This window comes from Coregonus lavaretus (genome assembly GCF_964263955.1).
Source record: "Coregonus lavaretus genome assembly, chromosome: 9".
Taxonomy (NCBI): Eukaryota; Metazoa; Chordata; class Actinopteri; order Salmoniformes; family Salmonidae; genus Coregonus; species Coregonus lavaretus.
In genome coordinates, this window is record NC_139996.1 from 9,161,471 (window position 1) to 9,175,327 (window position 13,857).

General features: G+C 42.7%; 1 protein-coding gene across 1 annotated transcript in view; it reads left to right on the forward strand.

Moving 5' to 3' along the window:
- LOC311135011 (cytoskeleton-associated protein 5-like) overlaps nt 1–13,857 on the forward strand; it is a 36,846-nt gene that overhangs the window by 6,556 nt on the left and 16,433 nt on the right. The window contains exons 13-25 of the mRNA XM_084168822.1: nt 2,106–2,246; nt 2,476–2,574; nt 2,816–2,926; nt 6,394–6,486; nt 6,653–6,838; nt 8,424–8,518; nt 8,701–8,884; nt 10,713–10,855; nt 11,106–11,280; nt 11,480–11,593; nt 11,818–11,946; nt 12,162–12,356; nt 13,107–13,239. Of these exons, the coding sequence (XP_084024948.1) occupies nt 2,106–2,246; nt 2,476–2,574; nt 2,816–2,926; nt 6,394–6,486; nt 6,653–6,838; nt 8,424–8,518; nt 8,701–8,884; nt 10,713–10,855; nt 11,106–11,280; nt 11,480–11,593; nt 11,818–11,946; nt 12,162–12,356; nt 13,107–13,239 (1,798 nt within the window). The remainder of the gene's footprint in view (nt 1–2,105; nt 2,247–2,475; nt 2,575–2,815; nt 2,927–6,393; nt 6,487–6,652; nt 6,839–8,423; nt 8,519–8,700; nt 8,885–10,712; nt 10,856–11,105; nt 11,281–11,479; nt 11,594–11,817; nt 11,947–12,161; nt 12,357–13,106; nt 13,240–13,857) is intronic.

Genomic DNA, 13,857 nt, shown 5'->3' on the forward strand with positions numbered 1-13,857 from the left:
TAGCATGAAAATGAACCACAGGAAAAGCGTCCTCCATTTGCTATTTAAGTGCATAGATGACATGCATTTTTCCCCTGCCCATGTTTCGAGACAGGTGCATGATAATAGTTCATTCTAAATCAAAACAAATTTCACACATATTATTTAGTATATGTAAAGACAAGATTAAATCAAGAACAGTCTGATGGGTGACAATATTAGCCTAGCACTTGTGAATGATATGTTATCACTTGTGAATGATGCCCAGCGTAAGGCAAGAAACTGCCTTTGTTTTGCTACTTTTTCTAATCATAGTCGCACACCTCATGTAGCCTTGCCTATAGGCCTATATGTTTTGATAAGGTTAGTATCACAACTAAAGTGGCCAAATAACTCCTTAAAATTAAACACATTAATCTGCTTTACAAGGGGTGTAGAGCCTAACTGGCATACATAAGCAGTGCGTGAGTTTCAAGTTTGGGGAAGATAATTTTCACCATAAAAATGCACCTTTACAATAAAAGCATTACATGCATAATCGCATTTGCGGAAACTTTTGATAATGGTGTTTACCCGCTAATGGAACATTCGCGCTTATAGGCTACTGCCGTGTGCGCATTGCTGCGCTTATAATGTAGCCTAATAGTTTATAAACAATTTAAGCTAAAGGTTTCTGATCTGTTGCGTCAGCCACATTGCGTGAAAAAGGGTTTTTGATTCTAGTGGTTGTATTAATTTGAGATCTATCGCATCCCACAACTGTCCCAGACAGAATAGGTCAACTTTTATACTATGGGGGATAGTAGACTGACATAGGCTAGTGCTTTTGCTGTTTGTTAGGCTTACTCATCTTGTTGGCTGATGAAAAGTAAATGTGGACAGTTCTTCCAATATCTTCAATATGCACCTCGGAATTGGATAAGGACGCGCGCAGTTGAGTCCCCGATGTGTCTGTCACTTGTAGCCTGTGAGAAAGACCTGATCACGTGATGGAGAGCCATGTGAGTGAGAGGTGCTTCGGAGTGTGCAGCACTCGGGGAGAAGGGCACAACGCAGCACTCCTGGCCAAGGGCACAATGGCCACTGGCCGCAAAAGGCATGGATTTTTTTAGGGTGCATTACTGCCACATAAAGTGGATGCCGCCGGGAAATTCGAGGCATTATCAAGTGCTTGTCAAATTGTGAATGGGAGACTAATGAAGTGCGTACAGTCTGCGCAAAAAACAAAGCAGAGCTCATGCCTTTCAAGCGACTTTTTTCAAATCATCATTAGTCGCATCATGCAGCCTTACAACGTATTAAAAATCTAAACATATAGCCCAATGTTTGTAGAACAACTAAAGTTACATGAATAACTCTAAATTAAGCATATAGGAGTACCTATTTCTTTGTTAACCGCTCAACACAGAATAGCTGCATGTGCGCACTCCCTCAAATCGTTCGGAGAAAATCCTTTCTATTTATTCAGCTTTGTTCAATTGTATTCTTCATACTATAAAATAATGCCACAGAATTATAAGCAAATCTTGTCTGCTAAATGAACTAGTGTAGCCTGCAGCCATTTTGCATAGCCAGATCAGGACCTAACATAAGGACAACTCAGAGTATGCTATTCTGTTCTTCTGAAATAGACTACATTTTCTTCATATCATGTTTCTTTAAATAAATAATGGCTTTATTGTGAAGGTGTAGGCTATATTACATGGATTTATTAGACTTTTTTAAATGTAGATGTTCCAAAGGTCTGCATCAGTGGCTTGTAGGCTATGTGTGGAAGCCAGGAGAAGCTAAATGTGTTTGTTAATTAACAGACAGTTATTTGCTTGACAATCACTTCCACAGCCCCAGGCTATATAAAATATGTATCAGTCTTTCATTTTCAATATATATCCTTATCGGGGTCTTTATTACTATCAGTCTATTGTTATCTTGTGTTGCTTATCCTGTGTGAAACTAGTTTACCCCTTCAGACTAGTTGTGGCCTAATGCCAATGTAGATGAGTTCTTTATTGGATAAGGGTTGTATTATGAGTGAGTGAGGTTGTACCCTTTTTGAAGTTTAGCCGTTTTTAAAGGGTTGACAACAAATGAAATTAACTGACCTCCATCCATCTCTAAATGAACAGATCAAAGAAAGTGCTGATAAAGTGGAACTGCCGGGAAAGAGAGGAGGGGCGGAGAAGGTGGCACCTGCTGCCAAGGCAGCACCACCTGCTGCGAATCCAACTAGATCCTCTGGACCACCCAAGAAGGCCCCAGCAGCTAAGGTGTGATTGATTGTACAATTAAAATGCATATAAAGCCACTTCAGCCTGAGACAACTTTACAAAGTGAATCCCAGGCTACCAGTTTTGTTCACCAGGCTCACTACACTACCTCTGATGAGACACAGGAACCATAGGAATAACAATAGATTACATTTATATAGTGCCTTTCCACGTACAGTAGGTGTTCAAAGAAGTTATATCTTTTTTTGTGTTCTTCATTATTTTGCAGTCTGGTGGACCTCCTAAGAAAGGGAAATCTGCCTCTGCTCCGAGTGCCAAAGGAAAGAAAGTTCCTGAAACAAAGGAATTCATAGAGACAGAGCTATCGGTAAGTTGGCTCATAACGTTACACGGCTGTTTTGCAGATTGTAATGTGCAGCCATTTCACCGTTGGAATACTCAATTGCGTTTTGATGCTTTAGTGATATACTTCAACATGAGTGCGTGAGTGAAGCACTCATCTCTATGGTTGGCTCTGGCCCTCTGATCCCGGTTCCTCTCTAGGTTTCTTCTTTCTAGGGAGTTTTTACTCTTTCATTAACTTGAGTGCGTTCTTCTGTGTCCACTAGATTGAGGTATGTGAGGAGAAGTCGTCCGCGGTGCTCCCAGCCTCCTGTATGCAGCTGCTGGACTCCGCTAACTGGAAGGAGAGACTGGCCAGCATGGAGGAGTTTCAGAAGGTAACTAGTTTTGACCTTGTGTAGTTTGAAAGTATTCAGACCCCCTCCCCTTTTCCACATTGTTACGTTACAGCCTTATTCTAAAATTGATTAAATAATTTTTTCCCCCTCATCAATCTACACAAAATACACCATAATGACAAAGCGAAAACAGGTTTTAGAAATTTGTGCACATTTAATGAAAAATTAAAACAGAAACCTTGTTTAAATAAGTATTCTGACCCTTTGCTATGAGACTTGAAATTGAGCTCAGGTGCGTCCTGTTTTCATTGATCATTCTTGAGATGTTTCTACAACTTAATTGGAGTCCACCTGTGGTGAATTCAATTGATTGGACATGATTTGGAAAGGCACACACCTGTCTATATAAGGTCCCACAGTTGACAGCGCATGTCAGAGCAAAAACCAAGCCATGAGGTCGAAGGAATTGTCCGTAGAGTTCCGAGACAGGATTGTGTCGAGGCACAGATCTGGGGAAGGTTAACAAAAACTTTCTGCAGCATTGAAGGTCCCCAAGAACACAGTGGCCTCCATCATTCTTAAATGGAAGAAGTTTGGAACCACCAAGATTCTTCCTAGAGCTGACTGCCCAGCCAAACTGAGCAATCAGGGAGGAAGGGCCTTGGTCAGGGAGGTGACCAAGAACCCGATGGTCACTCTGACAGAGCTCCAGAGTTCCTCTGTGGAGATGGGAGAACCTTCCAGAAGGACAACCATCTCTGCAGCACTCCACCAATTAGGCCTTTTATGGTAGTTCCAGACAGAAGCCACTCCTCAGTAAAAGGCACATGACAGCCTGCTTGGAGTTTGCCAAAAGGCACCTAAAGACTCTCAGACCATGAGAAAAAAGATTCTCTGGTCTGATGAAACCAAGATTGAACTCTTTGGCCTGAATGCCATGCGTTATGTCTGTAGGAAACCTGGCACCATCCCTACAGTGAAGCATGGTGGTGGCAGCATCATGCTGTGGGGATGTTTTTCAGTGGCAGGGACTGGAAGACTAGGCAAGATCGAGGGAAAGATGAACGAAACAAAGTACAGAGAGATCCTTGTTGAAAACCTGCTCCAGAGTGCTCAGGACTGCAGACTGGGGGGCGAAGGTTCACCTTCCAACAGGACAACGACCCTAAGCACACTGCCAAGAAAACGCAGGAGTGGCTTCGGGACAAGTCTCTGAATGTTCTTGAGTTGCCCAGCCAGAGCCTGGACTTGAACCCGATCGAACATCTCTGGAGAGACCTGAAAATAGCTGTGAAGTGACACTCCCCATCCAACCTGACAGATCTTGAGGGGATCTGCAGAGAAGAATGGGAGAAATTCCCCAAATACAGGTGTGCCAAGCTTGTAGTGTCATACCCAAGAAGACTCAAGGCTGTAATCGCTGCCAAAGGTGCTTCAACAAAGTACTGAGTAAAGGGTCTGAATACTTATGTACAGTGGGGGAAAAAAGTAATTAGTCAGCCACCAATTGTGCAAGTTCTCCCACTTAAAAAGATGAGAGGCCTGTAATCTTCATCATAGGTACACGTCAACTATGACAGACAAAATGAGGAAAAAAAATCCAGAAAACCACATTGTAGGATTTTTAATGAATTTATTTGCAAATAATGGTGGAAAATAAGTATTTGGTCAATAACAAAAGTTTCTCAATACTTTGTTATATACCCTTTGTTGGCAATGACACAGGTCAAACGTTTTCTGTAAGTCTTCACAAGGTTTTCACACACTGTTGCTGGTATTTTGGCCCATTCCTCCATGCAGATCTCCTCTAGAGCAGTGATGTTTTGGGGCTGTCGCTGGGCAACACGGACTTTCAACTCCCTCCAAAGATTTTCTATGGGGTTGAGATCTGGAGACTGGCTAGGCCACTCCAGGACCTTGAAATGCTTCTTACGAAGCCACTCCTTCGTTGCCCGGGCGGTGTGTTTGGGATCATTGTCATGCTGAAAGACCCAGCCACGTTTCATCTTCAATGCCCTTGCTGATGGAAGTAGGTTTTCACTCAAAATCTCACGATACATGGCCCCATTCATTCTTTCCTTTACACTGATCAGTCGTCCTGGTCCCTTTGCAGAAAAACAGCCCCAAAGCATGATGTTTCCACCCCCATGCTTCACAGTAGGTATGGTGTTCTTTGGATGCAACTCAGCATTCTTTGTCCTCCAAACACGACGAGTTGAGTTTTTACCAAAAAGTTATATTTTGGTTTCATATGACATTCTCCCAATCCTCTTCTGGATCATCCAAATGCACTCTAGCAAACTTCAGACGGGCCTGGACATGTACTGGCTTAAGCAGGGGGACACGTCTGCACTGCAGGATTTGAGTCCCTGGCGGCGTAGTGTGTTACTGATGGTAGGCTTTGTTACTTTGGTCCCAGCTCTCTGCAGGTCATTCACTAGGTCCCCCCGTGTGGTTCTGGGATTTTTGCTCACCGTTCTTGTGATCATTTTGACCCCACGGGGTGAGATCTTGCGTGGAGCCCCAGATCGAGGGAGATTATCAGTGGTCTTGTATGTCTTCCATTTCCTATAATTGCTCCCACAATTTCTTCAAACCAAGCTGCTTACCTATTGCAGATTCAGTCTTCCCAGCCTGGTGCAGGTCTACAATTTTGTTTCTGGTGTCCTTTGACAGCTCTTTGGTCTTGGCCATAGTGGAGTTTGGAGTGTGACTGTTTGAGGTTGTGGACAGGTGTCTTTTTATACTGATAACAAGTTCAAACAGGTGCCATTAATACAGGTAACGAGTGGAGGACAGAGGAGCCTCTTAAAGATGAAGTTACAGGTCTGTGAGAGCCAGAAATCTTGCTTGTTTGTAGGTGACCAAATACTTATTTTCCACCATAATTTGCAAATAAATTCATTAAAAATCCTACAATGTGATTTTCTGGAGAAAAAAAATTCTCAATTTGTCTGTCATAGTTGACGTGTACCTATGATGAAAATTACAGGCCTCATCTTTTTAAGTGGTAGAACTTGCACAATTGGTGGCTGACTAAATACTTTTTTTCCCCACTGTAAATGTGATATTTCTGTTTTTTTATAATACATTTGCTAACATTTCTGAAATGTTTTTGCTTTGTCATTATGGGGTGTTGTGTGTAGATTGATGGGGGACAAAAAACAATTTAATCAATGTTAGAATAAGGCTGTAATGTAACAAAGTGGAAAAAGTTGAGGGGTCTGAATACTTTCTGAATGCACTGTACCTCATAATATAATACATTTTGTGTTCTGTTTAATTCTGTGCTTTTGCTCATGTCACGAACATGCTCCGTACAACATAATGCTATTGTCTACTGAATTCCAATGTGTTTTTAACATCTACAACTGGCATATAAACCTTTTTTTGTTGCTTTAACCTGACTGGGAATTACATGTGTAAATAGGTTATAGACATAGATGAAGTGGTGGAGTTATGGACTGTTGTCTTATGCTATGTTCTTGTCATGTGACTGTCATCAGGCTGTGGAGCAGATGGACAAGAGTGAGATGCCCTGCCAGGCTCTGGTCAGGATGCTGGCCAAGAAACCAGGCTGGAAAGAGACTAACTTCCAGGTACAGCATACCAAGTTTAAACACTTACCGCTGAAATGGACTCATCGTATATCTTTTTTTTTAGAGGACAGTCCCTTTTTTTGGGTATTGGACAATGTTTTTGTCCTGTCATTATTTTGGATGCGTGTAGAAAAAAAGATGTATTCTGTCTCTGTCTTCTGTTCAGGTGATGCAGATGAAGCTCCACATCGTGGGTCTGATAGCCCAGAAGGGCTCCTTCTCCAAGACGTCTGCCTTCGTGGTGCTGGACGGCCTGGTTGATAAAATAGGAGATGTGAAGTGTGGGGTTAAAGCTAAGGAGGGCCTGACTGCTACTGCCGAGGCCTGCTCCCTCCCCTGGACTGCTGAACAGGTCTGTTGATGTTGTCAGTATTTGTTGATGACACTGCTGTTCTGTTAGTCTGTTGTTTTTAGAATGAAAAGAATAAAAGTAAGAAATATGAGAACACGAGTAAGATAAATATCACAAGAGTTAAAGTTCTCAGTCACTGCGACGGGTTTCCGTCAAGGATTCTGGAGAAGTCATTTTTGAGAAGTGTAGAGCCACAATAAACATCTCTGGGGGCATGGGGGGGGGGTGGTGGGGGGCTGGTTTGGAGACGACCTAGCCTAAAACAGACAGTTGCATATCTGTTCTACAAAATATATTCCCAAATATTTTATTTTCTGTTACAATGTGTGCACTGAACTGACATGCATGATTGTTGATGACACGCCGATGTTCTGATCAAGGTATTTAAATAGTCTATATGATGGACATCACAGCGTCGCTCAACTCAGACAGCAGTGTGTAGCCTACTGTAGCTGCTGGAAAAGTTATTCAAAGCCTTTAGCACTTTCCAGTGCTACTATCTTTGCCATGTAATGGTGTTTTTAAAAATAAATCAGACTATAATAATAGTTGACCTATTACCTAGTCTGCTAGTTGTGTGTTCTATACAAGGTAAATATTCCTCTCGAGGTGCATTCAAGTGGCGAGAGCCATTGGAGGGGAAACGTATTCTGACAAGCAGTCAATGCACAACAATTCTTAATGCAATTGCGAGAGAACACTTTTGAAAGCAGTTTTGGCCTTTTGATTTGTTTTTAAAGAGGGGGATCCCAGTTTTACATTGCTACCACATTTATTTCTCTACTTGTGAAATTGTGCGTGTGCTGTTGTTTTACAACCAGTTTCAAGCATGGTTTAGGCACAGCTGCTCAATAGAGCTCTTAAAGTGGCATTGTCATCTTAAAAGGACAATGACATACTTTGTAATATATATTATTTTCTCCAAATTGTCGGAGTGAATAATAATACATTATATATTCATTTTTATAATATTAACAACAATCAGGATGTGTCCGATGGGGTAAATGCAGATAGACAAACCCCATGCTTCAGCCAATGTATATTTTATAGCCACTATGCTTCATCAGTTGGGCTACAAGTGATAATGCTTATTGCTAATAGCACATCTGATAATATAGGCCATCATTTATACCAATGTTTTTTGTTATTGGGCCCTTTTTTGTGTCTGCATTTTGTTTTTGTAGTAGAATGTCCTTTTTAAAAAGTCACCCAAACTGAGCTTCCCAGTCCTTCTACATAAACAGTATCCTGGGGAGGCCCCTGACCCCCTAAGCATTATCCTGGGGAGGCCCCTGACCCCCTAAGCATTATCCTGGGGAGGCCCCTGACCCCCTAAGCATTATCCTGGGGAGGCCCCTGACCCCCTAAGCAAGGGGACTGGAATTGGTCAAACACTCAGTTTAGTACATGTACAAAATGACGATTTTTCCCTAAAAGCATGATGGTGGTCATGACTTTCTTACATGAAAGGGAGTTGAACTTGGCCCCAACCAATCGAACTGAGATCGCCTTAAGTTTCAGTCATGGACATTTTTTTATTTTATTTGTGTATGTAAGTTGTTCACTAGTGTGCTTCATCCCTCAGGTGGTCTCCATGGTTTTTGCACAGAAGAATCCTAAAAATCAAGCTGAAACCCTCAACTGGTTGGCTAACGCCATGAAGGAATTTGGATTTGCTGGGTAAGTTTCTTACTTTCCATTATTGGAGGTGTATTCATATAACAATATCAAAGCATTGTGTCCTATGATTTAGATATTCTAATTCACAAAATCATTGTGGTAACACAAGTCTGCAGGTAAAATGCTTTATGTGTTATAAACATGTATGATAATGGTACGTATGTACATGTTTATTCCTGCAGCATCAATGTGAAGGGTTTCATCAACAACGTAAAAACAGCGTTGGGAGCGACCAACCCTGCGGTGCGAACAGCAGCCATCACCCTCTTAGGAGTCATGTACCTGTACATGGGAGCTCCTCTACGCATGTTCTTCGAGGATGAGAAACCTGCCCTACTGAAACAGATAGACGATGAGTTTGAAAAGGTAGGAAAAACATGTGTGAGCAACATGTTGAGTGAAGTAAACAATATAGTATTTGGTGTATATAATGTCATTTATTTTTATGACTGCCGTCTCTTTGAAATTGGTAGCTTGAGGTTTATTTAAACTTCGATCTGTTCGGTCTACATAAGTTGAATCTCTTGTGAACAGACTATGTAAACTATTCTGGTACCGTAGATCTGTCATCATGCTATGGGATGAGCAGCATTAGTTCCAGTGTTTGGGTTTTCGTCACTGCTTATTTGGACGAATCAGGATTGGGCGAAGGCAGTGGTCCAACTTTGGGTGGGGATATCCAGCCTGATTTAAAAACAGGTGGAATTATCGGGGGAGGGGGAGGCTGAGAGTTTCCTTTTGCAAGGGTGGAGACTAGTGATGTTAATCGGTTAGCTGCCGAAAATAAATTTGACCGATCATGCTTAACGGTTTATAGGTTATTTTGTGGAATTAAATTGGCGCGTGTTAGTCGTCATGCATTTTATTTATCACACGCGCACAGCATACAGAGACTAGTTGGAGGAGTGGAAAATCCTACCACCACCTGTCAGACAGCACCAGAGTAGCTCCTCAAAAAGCCTGCAGGCTACTGGAGTAAAACCTGCTTTTGGAAGCCCAGTCATTGCGCAACAAATAACAATTCTAAATGCAATCGCGTGTCAATTTTGGTGGCCACGATTTAAAAAGGAGCTTTTTTCTTCTTCTTTTCTTGTGAAGCGGGCCCCCCATGCGCCATTCGGATGCAAGGCTATAGCCTGCCTACTGTTGACTATCAGCACGTCACCCACTTCTTTTCAATGTGAGCTTGAGGCAGTATAATTGTTTGAAACCTGAACGTTTTACTTTACTTCAAATAATGAGGCATCTCTTACCTTGCTTTAAAGTAGCCTTGCGAAAATCCATCCATAGAAACGTGGAGGCAATTATTTTATAAAGACTTCCTCATGCCGTTAACCAGCATTTCTCCTGTTCTATTGGTTTTCATATCAGCTTTCTTTCGTTGTCCAGAAGCCAAAGGCACAATCCTAGTCATATTAGCAACCCATCATAGTAGTTGCTATTAGATTCACCCTCTTTCTAAGTTTCTAACTGAGATTTTCATCTGTCACATGAAACTGCTCACATTAGGTGTGCAGTTTAGAACTGTGTTTTCTGTTAATTGCTTTTGGACAAATGTTTGAAAATGATGTTTTATTAGCTGCTTAATTTCAGGAGTTGCATGTTCAATAATAGGCTATAGCTTTTTGACTGTAAGATGATCGACTTGCTATTAATGAAAAATGTCCAGTCCTTGTATGCATGCATAGTGTCAGGGAGGAAGAAGCGAAGCGAGAGGTTCCACTCTCGCCAAAATCTGTCCAAAATAAGTCCAATGCGTTTCTATGGGCTTATTTTGGTCCTTAACTTGTTGCCTGCATTCCCGCCTTCCCATTGTTGGAAACATAAGCATCTCGTCATTATATACAGATCTCTGATAGTATTTTCTGTTGGTCACGTCATTTTTACTTTAAAAAAAAAATTGTATCTGTTTGTTGACCGGTTAATGAGGGTCAGTTAGTCGGCAGCAAATTTGACCAAAATGTGCATCCCTAGTGGAGAGTTCGCAAAACCAGAAATCTCAATTTCTAACACGCTCCCCCCCCCCCCCCCCCGAACCTAACTGAGGATCTGACCAAATTACGTGGGATTTTCGTTCTAACTAAACTGAGATTAACATAAGATTGATGTCAGAAAGGCATATAAGAAATGTTTATATGCACAGGTATATATATTTTCAATTTGACTGATGAGATTGCTGCTTTTGCCTCTTCAGATGCAAGGCCAGTCTCCTCCGGCTGCGTTCAGAGGAGCCAAGAAAGGAGGGACAGAGGAGGATGGAGAGGAGGCAGACGACCAGGAGGAGGATGGAGGAGGAGCACCTGACATCATGGATCTGCTACCTAGAACTGACGTCAGGTTTGAATTCACACACTAATACCCTTTTCACACTACCTCACCGCACCTTCTCAGCACTCTTCCATATTTTCAGCAACTATGGTGGATGCGTAATCAGGCCAGCTTAGTCCTGCTTGGATTGGATTGGTCTGGCTCAGTGTGAAAAGCCCTATACTACTAGGACTATTTTGGTTTTGATGGTTCCATTCTATGTTTAATGGTTTAGCCATTTCACCTTATTAATTCACTCTTTTCTTCATCTCCTGTGCAGTGATAAAATCACACAAGACATGGTGGATAAGATGAGTGATAAGAACTGGAAGATCCGTAAAGAAGGTCTGGATGAGGTAGCAGCGGTCATCTCTGAGGCCAAGTTTATCAAGCCCAGTATAGGAGAGCTGCCCATGGCACTGAAGGGCCGACTCAACGACTCCAACAAGATCCTGGTAAGAAATGGTCTCTGCTCTGACTGAAGAGGCCAATGTATCTGACAGATACCATAAGATACCATAACATAAATTAACATTTTAGAGATCCTAAGCGATCTGTTTTTCTCCAGGATATTGGCGTATCAGTGCAAACATCATTTGTAGATGTCCTGTGATATTGTAGGTATTTCTGACACTGAATTATGTCTCTCCCCAGTGCCAGCAAACCCTGACTATTCTTCAACAAATGGCCGTAGCGATGGGCCCAGCTCTGAAACAACATGTCAAGAGTCTGGGCATGCCCATCATCACTGTACTGGGAGACAGCAAGGTAAAGACTATCATAATCTAAAATACCTACGCAAAGGCATGGATAGCTATTTATGATTAGTGTGATAGAGAATATTATACCGTGTGCATAGTACATACATATTACAAGCATAACAATCTCATACAAGTGATATACTAGTGTGGAGTTGTCAGTATCAGTTGTCACTCTCTGTGTCGTATTGAGTGAATAATGGTGTTGACTCTGTGTCCCCTCCTCCCCTGTAGACCAACGTGCGTGCTGCTGCCATGACAACCCTGCAGGCCTGGGTAGAACAGACCGGCATGAAGGACTGGCTGGAGGGAGACGACCTTTCTGAAGAGCTCAAGAGAGAGAACCCTTTCCTCAGGCAGGAGGTACAAACACAGCCCTTCAGGTCCTCTCTTAAAATCTCTGTTAAAGCCTACCTCTTGTAACTGGCAGTAATGTGTACCAACAATGTGGATAGATGGCTGTGTCATGGGTATTGTGTGGAATCCGAGCACAAGGTTGATTCACTGGGGGCATTTGGAAGCATAATACCTCCAGCCATGTTTGAGAAAGACCCATGTAACGCCCCTCTGCTCCCCAGGTGCTGGGCTGGCTGGCAGAGAAGCTGCCCACCATGCGTACGGTGCCCTCTGACCTGATGCTGTGTGTGCCCTACCTGTACACCTGTCTGGAGGACCGCAACGGAGACGTGAGGAAGAAGGCCCAGGACGCCCTGCCCACCTTTATGATGCACCTGGGCTATGAGAAGATGTTGAAGGCCACTGACAAACTGAAGGTACGTTATGCCATGGAGGAGATGACTTAGACATGCTACATTTGAAGATAACTTGGCTAAAATATATATCTACCAGAGATGGGTGAGGTGTAAGTTCATTAGATAGCTTTTGAAAACAACTGAATGAGCGTAGATGGTAGAGTATAATTTGCCTCGAAATTCAGACTGAATTACTAATTCATAGTGGAGTGGAAGAAATTGGAAAACAGAGCTGAATTCAGTCTGGATTTCGAGGCTAGAGTACACTGTCTTATGTCAGATAGCGCAATGGTTCATGGCAACACTCACGTTGGAATGACACCATCTGTGGGAAGTCAATGGGCTGGGGTATTGTTATTGGGTACTGACTCAGAAGACAGTGGGCTGGGGTATTGTTATTGGGTACTGACTCAGAAGACAATGGGCTGGGGTATTGTTATTGGGTACTGACTCAGAAGACAATGGGCTGCGGTATTGTTATTGGGTACTGACTCAGAAGACAATGGGCTGGGGTATGGTTATTGGGTACTGACTCAGAAGACAATGGGCTGGGGTATGGTTATTGGGTACTGACTCAGAAGACAGTGGGCTGGGGTATTGTTATTGGGTACTGACTCAGAAGACAATGGGCTGGGGTATGGTTATTGGGTACTGACTCAGAAGACAATGGGCTGGGGTATTGTTATTGGGTACTGACTCAGAAGACAATGGGCTGCGGTATTGTTATTCTGTAATCTGACTCTGTGTGTCCCCGTCTTCCTCTCCTTGCAGCCGGCCTCGAAGGAGCCAGTGTCTGCCCTGCTGGAGAAGGCCCGGGCAGTGATGCCAGCCAAGCCTGCTCCACCACCTGGCAAAGCTGGCGCAACAAAGTCTATCAGTGGCGGCGCCCCCGCTGCAAAGTCAGGTTGGCTTGCCTCTCAGTTACTGTCTGAATGATGGATGAGTCTTCATCCCGAATTGCACCCTATTCCCTATTTAGTGCACTACTTTTGACCAGGCTCCATAGGGCTCTGGTCATAAGTAGTGCACTATGTAGGGAATAGGGTGCCATTTGGGACATGCAAAGTATCCACTACCACCAGTACATTCCTTATCATGTGCTACACCAACTAAGTAACATCAGCAAAGGAGGGATCTATCTTTCCAATGTTCTAATCTTGAGCAATAATCCAATCAATCAATCAAATGGTATTTGTCACATGCGCCGAATACAACAGGTGTAGACTTTACCGTGAAATGCTTACTTACGAGCCCTTAACCAACAATGCAGAATTAAAAAGTAAGAGAAATAACATTTGTGGCAAATAAGAAGGAAACAAGGAAATAGTTACACAATAAAATAACAATAGCGAGGCTATATACAAGGAGTACTGGTACCGAGTCAGTGTGCAGGGGTACGAGGTAATGGAGGTAACATGTAGATGTAGGTAGTGGTAAAGTGTTAGATTAATTTGTATTTTAAGAATAATGACTAAAGGATTTCACCCCAAATACAGTATAAATGTGTGAACGGTGTTGAGTT